We start from the raw sequence: 20,002 nt of genomic DNA, 5'->3' as shown, positions 1-20,002 counted from the left end.
TTTTTTTATTAAAACCTTTGGTTTTTCTTTTGGGTCGTCAAACAGCTTGGTGATCATACTTGTCACGTTTTTAATTTGCGCTTTTACTTCTTCCATTTCTTTGTTTTATCAGTGTTTTTAGTTGAAATTAGGGCGGAAGTATTTTCAAGGTATTTTGTAAGTCGTTTATTTCAAAATAATCAACACATTTTTTTGTAAATTTATTTTATATAACAAAAAAAATATGTTTTTGAACAAAAAAATATAAAATATTATACTATTTTAAATAATTTATTTTTTTTAAATTTTAATGTAGACACGTAATCATTTTTTTATTTTCTTTTTTATAAAAATTCCATAAGGCAAAAAATATAAATTTTACATTTTAGTGTAAATTATGAATTAATTTAATCAAAGTAAATTTAATAATAATTATATAATATATTATAATTATGACATTAAATTAAACAATTTAAATTGTAATATAATTATATTATAAAAAATATGTTATTTTTTTGTTTATGTAACATAATTTATAATTAAAATATTATTAAAATATGTTACTAAATTAGAAACGAACAAATAAAAGTCAAAATCATTTTGTTTGTGTTCTTTCAATTGTTTCTGCTTGCTACTAAAGGCGAATACACACTCTTCGTTTATAATGTCACTGTGTTTAGAGTTTGAGTATTGGTTCATAATAATAAATTTGGCTGCAGAAAACGACCTTTCATCAGATAGTTCGGTTGCTGGTACGGATATATATTTTTTTGCAAGTTCGAGGAGGGCAGGGTATCTTATTGGCAACATTTTCCCTATCTTATTCCAATAACTCAAAGTGTCAATCATTTTACCACCAAGAAAATAAAATTCCGAAAAAAAGCATCGAGCTCTTGTGCTGTTGTGGTGTTCAATCGTGTGTTTTCATTTTCATGTTTTTTGGAGTCTTCAACATAAACAACAAGCGTTTGACTCATTGCTATGTCCAATTTTGCAACGTTTTGTCCTTGGTATTTCATTGTCAATTTGTCCATTTCTTCGTAAATTATTTTAATCATTTCATCTTTCATTTTTCTATTCACTATTCTATCTAATCTGTACTGTGGTGATAATACCATTGAAATAACATGAGGAATACTTTTAAACACGTATCCAAATCTAATAAGAGCTTCTGTATCCGCTAAAAGAACCCATGCCGTTATAAATCCGAAATCACATATTGGGATGTATTGACCGCTTTCATTTGTGACAAATATTCTTCTAACATTATTGAACAATTTATAACAGACATTTTCATATTCAAATAATAGAATATTTCCTTCAAAATTTGGTATATCGTGACTATCTCCATCATTTTCTAAAAATACATTAATATCATGATTATTCAAATAATTGTTAAATTTTCTGAACAATTCTACAACACTTGGTTTTACATGATTAATTGAAACCGACTTTTCACACCCAACTCTAAGTGTAAATTTTTTAACTTCGGTTAAAAAGGTAAAAGTGTTTCAATCATTTCCCATTCATTTCTATCCAATCCCTTCATAAATCCATATTCAACGAGTCTTATAATTGCAGCTTTTTTATTTACAACACTTTCTATTGTATCACACAGTGTATTAAAACGTGTATTTCCTCTCTCAACACATTTTGTTTTTTTATTTTTATATCACTACCACCAATAGTTTTGTTAATCTCATCTATAATTCCACACATTGTTGCCCAATTGGAATTGGTCTCTTTCACAACAATATCCAAATCTACTAAAAGTATCTTGAATACATCTATATTAGTTGTTGCATTTTTTTACTATAAGTTGTACAGTGTGAGCAGAGCAAGGTATATGGGTGTCAACTTTTGATTCTTCGTTAATTAATTTTGCTCCATTTAAAGTTGAAAATGCCGCACACATATCCTTACTGTTGTCTGTCACCGTGTAATCAGTCTTTGGATTGTATGTTATTCCCCAAGTTGTTAAATAAGTGCAAAATAGTTTTTTAATTTCTATTCCCGATGACCCACATTCTAATTCAAGAACACCGAGTAAAAAACAAAACAGTTCTTTCCGAGCAGAAAGTCCCTGACAAGTAATCCCAATGAAATGTTTATCTGTTGTCTCACATGTCCACCCATCTATACAAAAGTGTTTAGACAACGAGTTTTTGATAACTAAAATATGTTCATCCATTTCTTGTTGAAAAAGTTTATGTACAAAAACTTTGCACTCACTGGTGTACTTTGGCTTAAATGTGCCATTTGTCACAACTTTAAACATATCAAATGTCTCTTGTTTTTTAAATATATTAATACTGATACCATTTTGCAAAATCCACTTCATTAAAATACACTCTTTATCATCATCACTATAATCGATTTTTTCAATTTTCTTTCCATCTTTTCTTTCTTTTTTCAGTTTTTTGGGAGTCGCCTCAATTACAACGTTGTATACTTCGATATGACTTCCAGCTAAATGTTCAAATAATATTCGATTTTGTTTTTTCTTGTTCTCGTGGTTAGTAATCCCAAAACTTGGGTAATCTAAAAAGGATTTTTCTATTTGTCTTTTGGTGTTTTGCTCAAATTCAAATGGAATTCTTTCATTTGATTCTTGGTCAAGATACTTGGCTATAGGAACTCTGGGATCTTGAAATGGATAAATATAAGGGAGCACAGCACCACATAATTTGCATTGAACGAGATCTTGGGTTTGCCCATTTTTGGGGGGAAACTCTCTGAAGTATAGCCACACAGCTGAAATTTTTCGAGGTGGTTTTTCTTCGATTTTTTCAGATTTCCACATTTGTCTTGGAGGTATAATACCAAATGATAAACTGTTTTCTTGAAATGGTTCTGATGTAACAGTGTGTGTTGTTATTACAGTTTCCCTTTCTCGAACCAAATTTTCATTTTCAACTACATTTTGTCTATTCATTATAAATTAATTTTAAAATTTAGATGGTTTTATTTTTTATATTATATTTTAAATAAAAAAGCTCGTTAATATTTTAGTTATTGGTATTATTTATGTATAAATGCCACACAAATCATTATTTTGGTTTTTAGATTTTTTTTCTGTGAATAAATAAATGTTATGGTTTTTTAAATACAAAAATGACAAAGAAATTATCAAATATCAAGTTACTTTAGTATTTTAATATTTGGTGTTAAAGTTACTCAGTATTTGTATTTGGTATTTTTTGGTATTTATCAACGATACTTCCGCCCTAGTTGAAATGAACAATGTATATTTTAAAATATAAAATATAATAAATGTAAAAACTTAAAAAATAATTAGATTCGAGTAATTTATTTTAATTAATAATTATTAAATTGATTATAATAAAATATTATTATTTTAAAATTATTATTTATAAATAATTTTTATTATTATTGATTAATAACAATTAACTGATTTCTTAATTTAATTTAATAATTAATTAATTTTGTGAACTATAATGTATAATAAATATATTGATTACTATACATTTAAGTTGAATATTTACAAAATATTAAATTCCATAAAAAATAATTAAATTTTCCACCACCATTTTAACCATAATTAAGTATTTGCCACATTTGTTTTTTGAAATAGCTCACAGCAGTGTTATGCGTCCTTATGTCACCCATTTTCTTTGTCCGTACTGCGTGGATGTTGTTCTTCCGCTTGCAAGAAAGTTAGGGGATCCCTGTTAAGGTAAGACATGGGAAATTGGTGGAATGGGTGCACAAACAGACTGTATTGGTTCGGCTTCATTAGCATTCTTTTCAATACTTGGTATCAACAAACTTGATGTGACCGATTGGCATTTTTAAATGTGGGAACCAGACCAAAAATGTATTTATTTCATATTTACTATATTTTTAATTGATAATACTATTCTAAATGGAAAAAAGTTTGTTTCAAAATTTTTAAACAATAAATCTGTATTTAAACTATTTTATATAATTAAACTTATTATTTCTTTATAATATTAGTAACACTCAAACATACCAAAAATTTGATCTATTTTCATTAAAAAAATTTGATTAGCAAGTGTTTTTCAAAAATACTATTCAAATAATTATAGAATAATTAGTTATCAAATTAAAATTAATTTCCTTATTAAAAATTGATTAAATCATTTGATGAAATTGTGTTGTGTCATCACATGTAAAGTAATTGTGCTTACCATCTTCTCTCTCTTCACTTTGCTACTACTTGTTTGTCTATCTTTCAATATAACAAAGATATATACTCACAATAAAGGCAAGCTTTTTTGCAGGAGCCGTTGTCGACATAATGTCACTGCAATCGTTTGACAAATATATAGGAAGAAGTCGAAACTACTATATTAGTGAATTTTATATATCACTGACCATTTCATTTTTAAATTTAGTCTTGGCAATTGTGTTTATAACAATGGCAGTGTATTATGGTGTATCAAAAGAAGTCAAGAAATCATATTTGTTTACTTCGAATGGCGTTGTGATCTGTATGTTCATCATATCCATCATCTTTTTAGTCGTGACTTTCACTCTGAAGTGTAAAGACTTTACACTCGAAGGCGATGATATAGCCAAATTTGAAAAAAGAGTTTGTTTTAAATATTTAAGACTTATTTATTTGTAAATGGATTTAGACTAACCGAGAGCACAAATGCTGCTATGATTATTACGATGAAGGAAATTGTGCGTGTGTTATACCAGAGGAAGAAAAGACTGAATATCATACTCAGTGCGATTCGTGTCAGTCGGGAAGCGATTCAGACTCAGCATATCTGATATTCCCATTCTTATGTTCCTTCATCGCTATTATTTTGTCATTTTTGGCTGTTCCAATTTCTGCTGTAAGTTCTTTTGCATTGTTTAAGACTTCAAATGTTGTCAGTCCAAATGAATTGAATAACGAAGTCCCAAATTACTCAGTTCCTTTGGTTTAATTAATACTTTTGACATGTTGACTTTTTATTACTTTCAGATGTATTTGAATATAATAATATTATAATATTATTATTATAACAAATGCAAAAATTTGTTTAGTTAATCAAATTAAACATATACTATTATTATAATATATACTATTTATAGACTTCTTTTTATTGTGGAACCATGGTTGATCAATTTTCTGCTTTATGCCAAAACTTTTTAGGCCTTTTTTCACCTAAGCCTTAATCCTAATACGTGTCGCTGACTGTGGGCGATTTCTATATTTAAAAAAAGTAGCAGTTTTCGGTTTTAGGGTTTTGAATATAAGGATTGTTAAGTTAGATTCTTTTATACCTAACAAATGGGCTATATTTTCCACAAACATCCCGATTATTTTAAAAAACATAATGTATTTTTAATAGAGAAACAATAAAAAATAACAGCACTTACAAACGCGTCGTTTCAGGTGAAATAAAATGGTACAATAATAACAATAATATAGTATAACAGTCTTTATTTGGATTAGTTAAATAATTGGTATTTTTACTATTTAGATTGAGAAAATTATAGGTTGTGACATGGAATAAATATAATATTAAATATAGTTTTTGAATAATTTTGATTAATAGTATAATTAATTATAATTTACAATAAATTTTAAAAATATAACAATTATATTAATAAATATAAATTAACTATATTACATAATATTTTGTTTTATAATTAATTAATTTATAATTAATATGGTTATAAATAACAATGTTAAAATTATAATTAATAAATCCATATATTTATTATTATTGTATTATATAAAATATAATTTGTAAGTCATCTATTGTTCGGTCAGCTAACGGGGTATATCGTTAACTATCCATATGGTATTTAGGTTACTTTTCAAATTGATTTCATTAATTACTTTACCATCTTTGTCACATTTGATTCATTGTTTATATTATGTATTCATTTATTAACATTATTATATTAATTTGTATTATCTAACTTGAATATAAACATTTATTTTATATCACATATTTTTTATTAAAATTTAAATTTACTATATATTGTTATTTTATATACAAACTATCTAAACTAAAAAGTTAAACTAAACACACCTCAAGAACAATCAATTACATTAACAGTATTTTTATTTCTTTTGCATGAAATTACTTTTAATATTTATTATTATGGGTTTTTATGTTTATATTAATTCATTATACTAATAACATGTAACACTTAATTAAATAATTATATTAACCATTTAATATTATATTTTACTAAAAAATAACTATTAATATAATAAATATATTAAAAATCCAATTAATAATAATTAGTTATTATATAGGTTAATTTTTATTTGAATAGAAAATTTACAAGTAAATATTTAAAAAATAAAAAACATCTGATCAATATATACAATGTAATGAGTTATTTGAATATGTTTACGATTAAATTTTATAGTGACACATTCTTTTTATTACAATGTTGTATGTTATACATTCTAAAAAGTAATTAACACAAGAAGGTTTTAGACAACATGCATTTATTAATCAATCTATTTAATCACAGAAAGTTGATATAAAACTTGACTATCCTTCAAATCGTTTATACAATTAGTTTTTGAAAACAATTATCAATTTGTTTAATAAACAGAATAATATTCACTCATATAATTAATAACATTTAAAACACACTAATAGATACATTTAAACAATTGCACATATATCCATTAATCGGTTTTTGTGGCAATAATCTTATCTTCATATTATATTGTTTTAAATAATTGTGTCCAATTGCTTGTTCTTTTTTATTGTTATTATTATTTGTATTATTAAATACCAAAAGGCACAACACATATACTCGTTGCTGATGCCTCAAGGAGACTGGATTGAGATTGAATAATGAGGTCATTGAATAGTGTAAATACCACAAACTACGTGTACAAAACAAATTTAATTTGTTTATGACTTCGTATCACATTTTTAACAAAAGTTTGAGTTTATACACGTTTGAAAAGTTTCAGAAAAAAATCTTAGGAAAAAACCATATTTTACTCTAAAACGAACTTTAAACACCTAATATTTATCAACATATTGGTTTTTGACGAATTCTATATGGTCAAAATGTAAATAATAACCAAAACAAGATTAATGAATTAAAGAACTACTTTTTTGATTTCCTTGACATCAAACAGAGCATTTATTGTTTTGTCGTTCATGTTGCTTTTCAAAATATTTTTCAGTCGAGAAAATGATCTTTCGACAGTACACGATGTTACATTTAAAGTTTCAACTTTTTGTGAATAATCCAACAACAATGGAAACAATGCAAGATCACTCTCGTTCATTTGGCTGAAAACTAAAAACGAGGTCACATTGTGAGTTATGATGAAAGTTTCTTTTAATTGGATTGCCCCTTGTTCCCTCGAATTTTGTATTTCCGCCGCCAGAATTTTCGAGTTTTCATTTTTGAACAATTCCTTTTTACCGTTTACTTTTCTCCTTTGAAATTTTCAATAATTTAAAATGATTTGCTTTTCACATTCGATTTGTTCGTTGTTGACAGCTTGCAAATTTATCATTATTTGTTGATTATTCCTTTTCCACTCATTAAATCTTGTTATTTCCATGTTTAACTCAGAAGAAGTGTTTTGTTTTACTTTCTCGTATTCTGGAAGAAAACAAGAATTTAACGCGATCATGAATTCGGGTTTACGTTCCTTTTCACCCAATTTCGTGAAGTCATCTAAACTGTTAATTGACAATTCGTTTTCCTTTGCAAACCCGTTTAACTTCAAATATTCTTCTTTGATTTTTCCTGTTGGATTTGAGAAGCGTACCGAAAAAGCCTGGACCAATCTGTTCACGATAGAGTAACACACTTGATGCACACCAGACCTTTCGGAAAGACTAACATGATTCAAGAATGGAAGTGAAAAAAGCACATCATCTTCAGAATCATTAATTTGTGTTTTGAAATCGATGAGAAAATGATGAGATTGATTATTCGTCTGTATACGATAGAAAAGGAAATGTTACGCTTTTGAAGCCAGTCACTGACAACTTTGACTTTGGTGATTATATAATCAACGAAATACAAAATGGCAACAAAATTCTCATCTCCAAGCTTCGATGTGAAAGTGATTGTCTCGATCGATTTCAACTTTACATTTAACAATGATTCACTCAAGTTGGGAGAAACCTTTCCAAAGTATTTTTTAAAAAATGACTTTTTTTCACTTCTGCTCAACTCGATTCGTTGTAAATTTGGCACTCTGGAGTTGAAATTCTTCATTTCAAAATAACAATCGAACAACATATTTGATATTGTTGCGATATAAAGGAATCTTGTATTAGAATAATGCGGGATGTTTAGAGCAACTTCTGTTGTCCTTTGTTGTCAACAAAACCGCTCTCAGAGTGTTCTAACGTTGTCGGTTGTTAATTTGTACAGATATTTCTTGATTATTGCGACCTCTACAATTTCGTTTATTTTCTCGACAGCTTTACTTAGCCTATGGCTAAAACGGTAATTGGATTGAAATAGATCTACCAGAAAGCCTTTTGTACTTAGCCAATTTGTTATTTTACCAGAAAGTCCTCCTTCTTCACTGATCATTGTGCTTGCCCCGTCAAACGTGACAGAAGAGCATTTTTTGAAGTCAAATTCAAATTCCTCGCCAACAGAAACTATCCACTTTAACCAATTTTCGGATGATGGCTTCCCTATAAATTTTTCAATTTTCAGTTTAGACTCGTTCACCTCGTTGTTTTCACTTACTGACCTTGAAAACAGACTGAAGTGCTCACTGGAGCCATATTTTGCGCCATCAGCCATAAGACCCACACACTTTGCTTTTTGAAGAAACTCTTTAGTTTCGTCATTCTTTACATCTGCGATCAACGAAATTCGCCTTTTAATAGTGGATGCACTTAGAGAGAGTTTGAATGGTTTTATATTTATTTTTGAAGCATCAATAAAGAAATTGAGGAAACCCACTACATCTTCTATTTGCGTTTGAGACAGCCCACTCCCTGCACTCATAAAAGAAAGATATAATACAATAAATTCACCCAATTCGCATCCCTCTGACCTCTTGTTAGTTCTTTTCCATTGGATGTTATCTCAGAGTTGATGTGGGCTTCAATTGAGTGGACAATTTGTTCCTTGACATACTGATTTCCTTTTTCGAAGTTGGATTTCAACAACTTTACCATTTTGATCAGTTTGAGTTCTTTTGGGCTCTTGCGTTTTAAATCAATTTCTTCAGGTTGTGTGGCATTATGGATGGAATCAGAGATGTCTTCACAGTCCATTAAAGTAACTTCGTCTTCTGATATCATTTTGTCATCATCATATTTATCATCAACAACGTCGACGTAGTTTGCTTCTTCGCAGAAAACCACATAATCCAAGTTGTTTAATGAACTCTCCTCGTACCTTTCTGATAACCCTCCAATTTCTTTTAAGACAATCTCTTGTATAGACGCCACCCAAGAGCCAAACAAATCAAATTCTTCAACAACGAAGGAAAGACTCACTTCGTTGATGTTAAGTTCTTCGCAAATTTTTTTGTGAGGTGTAAGTCTTGAATCGTAAAGAGCCCACAGTGCAAGCTTATTCAGCATTTCGTGTTTTTGAGACCAAAGAGTTTCAACAGGTGTTTTTTGTGATGCAACATTGAACGCGTGAACATCAAAAACATGTGTTGAATGGTCTCTTTTGGTAACAAGTTTGTTGCACAGCACGCAGTAATATATATTTTCAAATAATTTGTGATTATTTTGTTTAAATGTGGGACTGACTAATAAAGTCTTTTTGAAACGCAGACTTTGCCATCTCAAATTTCCTCTTTCGATATCGGCAGTTGTGGATGTGGTTGTCCTTTCTTCTTCAGCATTCAATCTTCTGGCCTTTTGGTGGAACCCAAGAAGACAATGACAATGATCAATACGGTAAGTATTATCATGAGTGTTATTAAAATAGCAATTATCATTTAAGTTTTTTTGTTGTTTTTTATCTAAAATAACTATAATAATACAATTATTAGATTAATTACTAGTAAAAACCATATATTGTTTTGAAGTTTACAGAGAGTGTAGATCCTGATTTTAAAGCGTGTTGACTTTGTTAAAAGGTATGTTGTCGTTAACCGATACGTGGTGTGAATCTTGGACGCATTTTGACACTTTGGCTCATTATCAACTCATGAAAATGACTACATTATGTCAATGTATGTTTAAGACACTTCAGATTTTTCGCAAAGTGCGGAAAAGAATTTTTATAATTCGGCATCTACTTCAACAGAGTTTGTGTTTTCTCTGTAGTGCACAGCATTTGTTCAATTAAAAATTTGCCTATTCAAATACTTTTCGTTGCATAGCATAATTTATTACATAAATGCAGTCGTCTCTGTAACAACAACAAAGACGACATGAGACGACAGTTTGTTTGCAATTGAAATAATTTTGACTGATTTAATAAATGGTTCGCTCCAGATGTCGAACATCATGATTGCTTATATAATTGTTTTATATTTTTTTCAGTCTGATAAATACTTGGCTGAGACAATAAATGACGCGCTTTTATTTTAGACAAAGTGAATGTATTATATGTCGCATTTGGTTGTTTTTGCAATTAAATTGTCATTACTTTATACTCGTTTAAGAAAAGGAAAATATTTAATTTAATTTGTTATTTAAAAAAATGTTTAATTGAACATATTTTTTATTTTAATATAATATAAAAAATATGAATTATTTTTTTAATAATATTATATATATTATATTAAATAAATATAATTAATATTTAAAATAATCATATTAATTATTATCAATTTTTCATCAAACATTAAAAAAATAGTTTAAACTTTGTTGTTTTAAACTATACATTATTAGTAATAAAACAATATTTGTTTTTAATATTTTTATTAATAAAATTAACAATTGTTTATTTTTTGATTTTTGAACTCAATAAACAAACACTAGGGTTAATTATCTTTCCGAAATTATTCAGAAAAAAAAAGAGTTTTTTTGAATGATTAATTATTGTTTTTATTCAGTTAAAGATTTTTTTATAAAATAGTTAAATTATTTAAAAGAAGTAATAATTTTTTTGGAGATAAAACCCCGTTATATTACGTTTATCATATTTCAATTATCTGCTGAATTACAACGGTATATTCGGCAAATATTTATATTTTTCTTCAACAATTGGATTTCAAATGGTTTTGCTTCTTTTGTGTTCCTAAAAATGTTTGTTGCAAAAAATACAAAAAACAATATAATTTTGTTTTTTGTTTAATAAACAAAAAAATCAGTTTAATCCAAAAATAATCTGCAGTTTTGGGACTAGACTATTTAGTAAACAGGCTTTTGATTAACCATGGTTGAAACAATAATAATTGATTATGAGACATTTAAAAATTATTGGTGGAACTAACTTTTGATAAAACGATAGTTAATTAAAATGTTAACTGTCGTTTCTTAATAATTATTAAAATACAGATGTGGTATTCACCCTTATGTGATACCCGCAACCTTATGCGATTTTCTAAATATAAAAAACTATAAATGATAGAAAAAAATAAATACTTTTATTATTAAAAAGGCAAAAAACACGGTTTTATACAAAAAACAGAGAAACTGAATTATGAGGCTTATGCGATTACAAAAATAAAAAAGATTGATTTGGAAAATATAAGAAGACAATTTAACAAAATGAAAATCAACAAAAGGAGTTGAACTAAAATGAACTAATATATTACACTCTCTATACAAAGAGCGAGTAAAATAAATGGTAGAAGACGTGTTGCCTTCTACCAGCAAAGAAGTCACAGATCTTCTCAACATATGCAGACAACCAGCCCGGCGTGCTCATCCAAGTCTTTGAGGGCGAGGCATCATGACGTCCCATTTCAACATACTTGGCAAGTTTGAGTTGTGTGGCATCCCATCCGCACCACGTGATCTCCACAAGTGGAAGTCACAATTGACATTGATGCAAATCGTCTCGGCTGAAAACAAGACAACAGGTAAAAGAAGAACAGGATCACAATCACAAACGACAAGGGAATACTTGCAAAGAAGCAAATAGACAAGATGGTTGAAGACGCAGAGAAGCTCAAGGCAGAGGATGACAAGATGAAGGAACTGGTCGAGGCGAAGAATGGACTTGAGAACTACTGCTACTCGATGAAAAACACACTCACTGAGCAAATTGCAGCAAAGCTCTCACCAGACGACAAGGCCGCAATTGAAGCAATTATTAACGTACACTCGACTAATGAGTTTTGAACACAACACTGTCATGTGTAGCAGCTGGAAGACTTTCAAAGGAGCAGATAGACACAATCGTTGCAGACGCAAAGGAATTATTTGTTAAGTGTCTTATAACTCGTTTTTATTGAAAAAGGTTTAAAATTTATTTCACACCATGGTCAAGATTTTTTATTCATTTCCCGATTGTTTAAAAAAACAAAGAGATAAATAGCTACAAATCGGGTTTAAGATGAAAAATCTTAACCATGTTCACATTGATCGGACACCCTTTGTTCTGAATTGTCTCAATTAATGTTGATGTTATTTTCTTCATAAAAATGATTGTTTTATTAATATAAATGGAAATAACTAAAATAACTCATGATTTGATTTATTTTTGTATGGTTTTTCATAATAATAATAATATCAAAAATTATTCTAAAAAATCGCATAAGCCTCAAGGTTTCACATAAGGTTTAATGACCATACTGTATATTGTTGTTTTTGGTAAATTTACCATATTTATAGTGAATGTTTAATAGTATTAAAACAATGATAAAAAACCATTGTGAAATAATGTTATTTTTGAATAATAACGCTATTTTACTATTTTTTATAAGGATTTTTATATTTCTATTATATTATATATTAACCTTAGCAAGTCAACTGAATCAACTTTTTTTGTGGGAAGGTGAAATCTGGATAAGATTTATCTAGATCATATTTATTTTTAGAATAATTAAAAATAAATTCAAAACACGAAATCGATTAGTTTTAGCGCAAACTACTGGTCTTTACAGACCCATGTTTCCTATTTTCCATGTGTTCCAAGTTGTCAATGCTTGCTGTTACGAGACATACACATGAATTTTCATGAGAGCGCTTTGAAATTTATCAATTTTTCATTATTTAAATTGGTTTGTGACACACCGTTCTTAATTTAAGATCTTTTTAGTTCAAAAACAAAAATAAAAAAAAGAGACTTATTTTAAGTAAAAAAAATCAAGGATATAAATTATCAAGTTTTCACTTCGTAAGGTTAATATATCTTTATTTAACATTAATTAATAGTATATAAAAGATATTTATTATTATTTTATTATATTAACACCTTAAATTAAGCAGGGCTGCAAACCGGATTCAACTGGTGGCTAGCCCGTGTTAATTTTTAAATATTTTCAGTCAGAATTTGTGTTTGGAACTATTATTTTTAATTCGTTGAATAAATTAATTAGGATTTGTCAGCCAGTAGTGATAAAAAAATGGCTAGCCACAAAATCGTCCAAACTATACACATTCTAAAATGATGGTAAAAAAGAAAACCAATTAAATAATGAGGAATAGAAAGTATAGTTTTATGTAGTTTTGAAAAGCCATAACAAATCTCCATGTTTTTTTAATAGTTTCAAAACATAGTAAATTAAATTAATGGTAATAGTTTGTTGTTTGTGTCAAACAAAAAATACATAAGTAAATTATAGTAATAAATAATTATTTATTCAAAAAAGAAACACAAAAAACAAAAAGACAAAAAACAATTTGTTATACCATTTTATTTTTGTGTTTTTGATATAATGATAATTTTGTAAAATTGTAATGTATCACAACCATCTTTATTTTAAATAATTTTTATAACATAAATATGAACATTTAATTGTTTGATGTGTTGTGTTTTCATCAACAGACATTTCTTGTTTTTTTATGTAATAATAATTAGGATTTTTGAAGTGTTTTAATAAAATATTCTACAAAATGATGCGCTACTTGATAAAATAAAGTAGATTGTTATTTGACGTGTACTCAAAATACATATTCAAATAAATTACCCAAATTTAACACTTTTTGAATTTAAAATAAAAATGAAAATGTTCATATTATTCAACACTGACAATTTGTTTTAATAATAACCATATAATAAAATAGTGTAACATTAAACACAACAACTCAAAGACTATTTAACTGTGTTTGGATAGGAATTATACACATAACTAATTATAAATAATATGTATTTTTTAAATGTAAAATAAATTGTTTTTGCTTGTCAAAACAAATTGTTAAACTTTGTACAACTCGATCCAAAGTTGTTAACAACTTGTATTGAATTTTGAATATAAAACTATTATCATGTTTTCATTATCGATGTGCTGTTTAGAACACAACGAAATGAACATAAAATAAATATATACATATGGTATCGTGCAACCTTGTAATGTCAATTTATATTTTTTAATTTTCATTTAATGAAACAACAAACTGTCATATAAATTAATTTGTGTTTTAATTTTAAATCACTTTATTCTATATTTTAGTTTTAATAATGATGGTATTTAAATTGAGAAATATATCCAAACTCTTTTTGTGTTTTGTTTGATACATTGATTCGTGTTTAATGAATACAATGAAACAGTGATTACTATAAAGTTTGAACAAGTTAAATTATATGTCAAGTTCTAACACAGAATGTAATGACAACAATTTTATTTTACTTCAATCCAATGACATTTTCCAATTATTTATTTATGCCATTCAATAAAATTTTTTTCTCAAAAACTTATTTGTTTTTTTTAGTTTTTGGGTTAAATATTTAAATTTTTTTATTTGTTTTTTTTTTGGTAATAATGTGTTTTTCAAAACACTTTTGGTCTTATTATTTAAAAAAGCGAATAAAGTGCAGTTTTGAGCATATTATTCAAAAACATTCCCAAAACAGCATATTTTTTAATTTTTATGATTATTTTCGTTAAATTGAGCAAAAAAATTCTTTTGTGAATAAGATTATTTATTTTATCCAAAAAGATAGAATGCCATTTTTTCTTTTTCAAAAAACGATTATTTAATTGAGGTTTGCAGCCCTGACAAGAAGTACTCAGAGAAATATAGTAAAAATCTAGTTTACTGAGAGTAGTCTTATTTTCAGCTAACTCTCAATTGTAGTGATTTCGAAAAATGATACATTTTATGGAAAAAAAGATTTTTTTCTTGAAATCTTGATTCGCTCAATTTGAAAGAATGACAACAATCACACGCGATAGCTTACTATCATATAGTTCATCTGAACCAACGGTTGATCGTAACGGGATCGAATACTATTATGGCCACAAATTATTTGAAGATCGTAAAAATGACACTTTGATATACCGCTTCCGTGCAGCATATTTTTATTTCTCAAACGTTGTGTACAAAATGGAGTGCTCGATCTCGTCATGTCTCACTACTCAACTCATGACACTTCCTTTATGTATTTACACAAAGAAATATGCTGATGAGAAATACTTGAAAGTGAAAGAAACAATTCAAAACAATACCACCACGAATGACATCTACCAAACCTTTTGTAAAGAGTACAAATATCTCTTAGAAGTTACTCTTTCTGTGACAGACGAGAACAAGGAACAACCAGAACAGTGCGTAGAGAACGACGACGATATGCTGAAGTTTATTAATTACGTTACGAAGAACGCAAAACTCCTCTTAAGGATATGGAACGCCACAAAGTACGTCGAACAACGATTTAACAACGACTACTGTGAAACAAAGAAATCTATCATGTTCAAAGACATCACCTATTTGTCTGAGAAAATATTATATAAAGAATTGGGGACAATGTGTATCGAAAACGTCACAGATGATGTCGAAAAGGAAAGATGCAAATTCGATAAGCTTCAGAATGACGTTCTTAACAACAACGAAGAAATCAATTATTATTTTGAACGATATATGAATATATACAGTGAAGTCGCTTGCGATATCGACCAATTTCTCTTTGAGAAGATACACAAGAACCTCGAAGAGGCACAGAAGTTACTCAAAATCATAACGGATGGTTCAATACTCTTTAAGGGACAGACCGACCCTCTTTATGCTCTTTCATTTCTATTGGACAGTCGAAGTCTGCAAGTGTCTATTCAAACATTAAACGTTTACTTGAAACTGCAAAGCGATATAATCAAGAAGTTGGCCTCTTCATTTCCGTCGTTACTTATTATGAAATGTTTTAAATCTTTGGAGACGAAGGAACAACGAGAGAAGGGAGCATACATAGTGAACGACTTGCGTGAACTTGCGGAGAAGTTTTATTTGTACGCTTCACAACACGAGAACACGTTTGTCCACGACGCTCGAAACAAACTCTCATACAACGCGGCGAAGAAATGTGAGAAGTTTGTTATACTAATTGGGTTGCTGTTGTTCAAGGTGGAGAATTACAACACTGATTTTGTATTCACCTTTTCGACGTTGTTGATGTACTTCTACATGAAAAGCATTCGAACTGTTCTTCGGCGAACTGTGTTACTTGTGGCGTCGTATACCCAAAAGAACGCGGACCTCTACAAAATCCCGAAACAAATGCCGGGACCGACAAAAGATTTTTGGGTTGTCTTTGGCGATGAATTGATGATGAGTCTTGTCTGCACTTTAAATGAAATAGTTGAACGAAAGGAAGACTTTGGATGTACTAATCATATTGGGGAGAGCTGTTTTGTAGCAAAGACGAATGTTTTTGACGACGAAGAGTTGCGAGTGATATGGGGTGTGATCAATCAAGTCGATTTTAAGCGGGAAGATGGGTTGAATCCATATGAGATGTACGAAGTCTTTACGAAGAGAGCGCGCATACAAACGAAGATCGACGAAATGCTTGAAAAGGATGTTGATGAGATAGACGAGGACGGACTGTTTGGCGATTTGACGTTTTTAAATAATTATCGAGGGAATACTTTTATAGGGAAAAGCAATGGGATGCCTGTGTCCGTATCAAAGAGTTGTTTTGATGAGACTGAAAGTGAAGAGAAAGTGTGTGAGAGTGTGGATGTTGAGAAACAAGGCGAAAGGAGTGAGAGGCCACACACGCCCAATATTGTAGAGAAGAAAGACGGTGAAAAGAAGAATCTGATGGATGAATACATTTATGTGAGCCCAAACCCGATACGGAGAAAAGAGTTTTTTATTTCGGAGCATCTGTATTCTTTAGTGAATGATACTCAGTACCAAACTGATGAGTTGGAAAACTACGTTCCGGTTGGTGTTGATTTTATAGACACGTTTGAAATCAATTTGAGAAAGAAAGTTCGCGAAGAGATAGAAAGAGAGAAGCCGGAGCTCCAGAAGAAACTTGATAACGAGTTTGCGATATTTGAACAGAAAAAAGCGCAGAAATTGGAACGAAAAAGGACGATGGAGCTTTTAAACCGCCAAGAAGTGGAGGAGAAACAGAGGAAGGAAGAAGAAGGGAGACACGAAAATGAACGACAGGAGAAAATCAAGAGACAACGGTCGGAACAGTTTTTAAAGAAGAATGAAGTGATTAGGAAATGCCACTTTTTGACGAAAGAGGAGGTGGCACAAATGCCGAATGTGTACTACAACGTGGAAGTGAAAAAACAGACGAGGAAGGCCCGTATGAGTATTGGAGGACAACCCCAATTAAATGAGAAACCGAAGTTGTCATCACACTCGAAAAGCGATTTGAAGAGCGAGTTTGTTGGGTTTAATGAGGTGGACAGCACGACGGAAGGTGTGAAAATGACAGCAAAAAAAGAAGTGAAAGTGAGAAACGAAGAAGAAAATGAAGAGGTGAAACCAATCAACGTGAAAATGACAATTAAAGAGGAGAAAAGTGAAATGAAAAATAACACAACAACAACAAAAGGAACAAAACAAGGCGTCAAGATGTCCTTTGCGAGTGAAAGCACAAAGAATGATAATAATGTGAGTAAAGAAAAGGAACAGCCGAAATTGTCATTTAAAGATGAAAGCACGAAGAAAGTAACTAAACAGAAAGAACAACCAAAATTATCGTTCGCGGGAGAAAGTACAAAGAAAGAAACTCGTCCCGTTGTCAAATTGTCATTCAAAGATGAAAGTACAAAAGAAAGAGCCACAGAAATTGTCATTTGCAGGAGAAAGCACAAAAAAATCCACCAAAAAAAACAACGAAAAAAGTCGTCAAATTATCGTTTAAAGATGAAAGCGCAAAGAAAGAGAATGGTGAGGATAAGATGTGAAATAGATATAAATAATGGATTGAATGCAATACATTGATTGTTTAGGTATTATTAACTTACTATTACAATTTACTATTACAATTTACTATTAAATTATTTTATAAATTATTATTAAATTATTATTAATAAATCCCCAACGATTCAATAAAGGACTTTAACTCATTCAATCAGTTATCGTGTTTTTAACACCTACAAATCAGCAAAGTTTTCAGGAAGCACATTGATCTTTGTTGAATAATAGTCCATTAAGTCTTTTAGTTCATTCATCTCACTGTCTAACACGAAATTAATTGCAACGCCATTTCTGCCGAAACGGCCACTCCGCCCGATTCTGTGGACATAGACTTCCCTGTTGTTGGGGAAGTCATAATTCACGACTAAACTGATTTGTGTGACATCGATTCCTCTTGCCCAGATATCTGTAGTGATTAACACGCGCTTCTCGCCTTTTCGAAAGACATTCATCACATATTCTCGCTCCTCTTGAGGCATCTCAGCATGCATTGAGATGACAGGGAAATTTGCCTTGAGCATATTCTCCGTTAGCCAGTCGACTTTCTTTCGCATGTTACAGAAAATGACTGATTGAGTGATAGTCATAGTGTCATAAATTTCACATAAAGTATCGAACTTTTGATCTTCGCGAGCTAATTTGACGTAATACTGTTTGATGATGTCAAGAGTCACTTTCTCTCGTTTGGTCAAAATCCGGAGTGGATTCTTCATTAATAAACTCGCGATTTCAAGGACTTCAGGAGTTAATGTGGCCGAACACAAAACGATCTGCCGGCGCTCCGGAAGATATTTGAAGATGTCGTAAATGGCACGAGTGAAGCCTTTGTCAAGCATTTGATCGGCCTCGTCTAAGACTATCACTTTGACAAATTTAACGGCTAAAACCCTCTTTTTGATCAACGTGAGTAAACGACCGGGGGTACCAGATACGACTTGACACCCACGTTCAATGGCTTTGACGTCTTCCTTTTCCGATTTACCACCGACACAAGCGCGAACGGAAATTGTTAAGTACTGAGAAAGACCTTCAATGACGTTTTCAGACTGCGTTGCTAATTCACGTGTTGGGGAGACTATTATTACTTGTACCTCCCGTTTCTGTGGCTCAACTAACTGTAATACTCCAGTTGAAAACGTAGCAGTCTTACCAGTCCCCGACTGCGATTGGGCAATCACATCACGACCTTCACTTATTGGAACGATCGCACGCTGTTGTATAGGGGAGGGTTTACTATAACCTTGTTTATAAATGCCCTTCAAAATCTCCTCTTTCAAATGCATCTTTTCAAAGGCATCGTACACAGGAACGTTGTCACTTTTGTCAGACATGTGTGTTTGTCGTGTTTCTAATTTTTTGAATTTCTATACCAATTAGGGTTTGAACTCAAAAAAAAATTTCTTCATTTCGCATATTGAATTGAAAAGTTTTCTGTTGATTGGAATAATTCAAAGTATTTTCATTGTAAATAAATTATAAATACATAAGTTTCATTATAAATTATTATTTAATAATTAATAGTAAAATTGAATTATTAAGTTTCATTGTTTGTAAACAATTATTAAGTTTGTTTTTAAACAAATAATTGAGATCACATTTCAATTTGATATGAATGGTAAGTGTATGTCTTTGCTAAAAAAAATTTTTATCATTAATAAATGCATTTTTCAAAGTTAATAGTTTTAAATTATTAAATTATTCTCATTTTTCATTCCTTACAAAATCGGATCATTAAAAAAAGAATATATTAGTCATAATAATTTATAAATAATTATTTTATAATAAAAACTTTGATACATCAATCAACTACCGTTATTTTTCAATAGTAAAAATCATTTTGA

General features: G+C 29.6%; 4 protein-coding genes across 4 annotated transcripts; 2 read left to right on the top strand and 2 right to left on the bottom strand.

The window, feature by feature from the left end:
- Nucleotides 1–4,381: 4,381 nt before the first annotated feature.
- Nucleotides 4,382–4,901, top strand: EIN_359930 (hypothetical protein; the record flags this gene model as incomplete). The annotated part of the gene is made up of 2 exons (XM_004257623.1): nt 4,382–4,555; nt 4,614–4,901. The coding sequence occupies 2 exons, from the start codon at nt 4,382–4,384 to the stop codon at nt 4,899–4,901; spliced, it is 462 nt and encodes a 153-aa protein (XP_004257671.1).
- A 4,023-nt stretch (nt 4,902–8,924) lies between these two features.
- On the bottom strand, nt 8,925–9,512 carry EIN_359920 (hypothetical protein; the record flags this gene model as incomplete). Its single annotated transcript, XM_004257622.1, has 1 exon — nt 8,925–9,512. One exon carries the CDS (start codon nt 9,510–9,512, stop codon nt 8,925–8,927), a length of 588 nt encoding a protein of 195 aa, XP_004257670.1.
- Nucleotides 9,513–15,326: 5,814 nt separating this feature from the next.
- Nucleotides 15,327–18,185, top strand: EIN_359910 (hypothetical protein; the record flags this gene model as incomplete). Its single annotated transcript, XM_004257621.1, has 1 exon — nt 15,327–18,185. The coding sequence occupies one exon, from the start codon at nt 15,327–15,329 to the stop codon at nt 18,183–18,185; it is 2,859 nt and encodes a 952-aa protein (XP_004257669.1).
- Nucleotides 18,186–18,337: 152 nt separating this feature from the next.
- EIN_359900 (DEAD box ATP-dependent RNA helicase, putative) lies at nt 18,338–19,492 on the bottom strand (the record flags this gene model as incomplete). Its single annotated transcript, XM_004257620.1, has 1 exon — nt 18,338–19,492. One exon carries the CDS (start codon nt 19,490–19,492, stop codon nt 18,338–18,340), a length of 1,155 nt encoding a protein of 384 aa, XP_004257668.1.
- Nucleotides 19,493–20,002: the final 510 nt, after the last annotated feature.

The sequence above is a fragment of the Entamoeba invadens genome (genome assembly GCF_000330505.1).
Source record: "Entamoeba invadens IP1 unplaced genomic scaffold scaff_1105074725991, whole genome shotgun sequence".
Classification (NCBI taxonomy): Eukaryota; Evosea; order Mastigamoebida; family Endamoebidae; genus Entamoeba; species Entamoeba invadens.
This window is presented reverse-complemented; position numbering and strand designations above follow the sequence as displayed.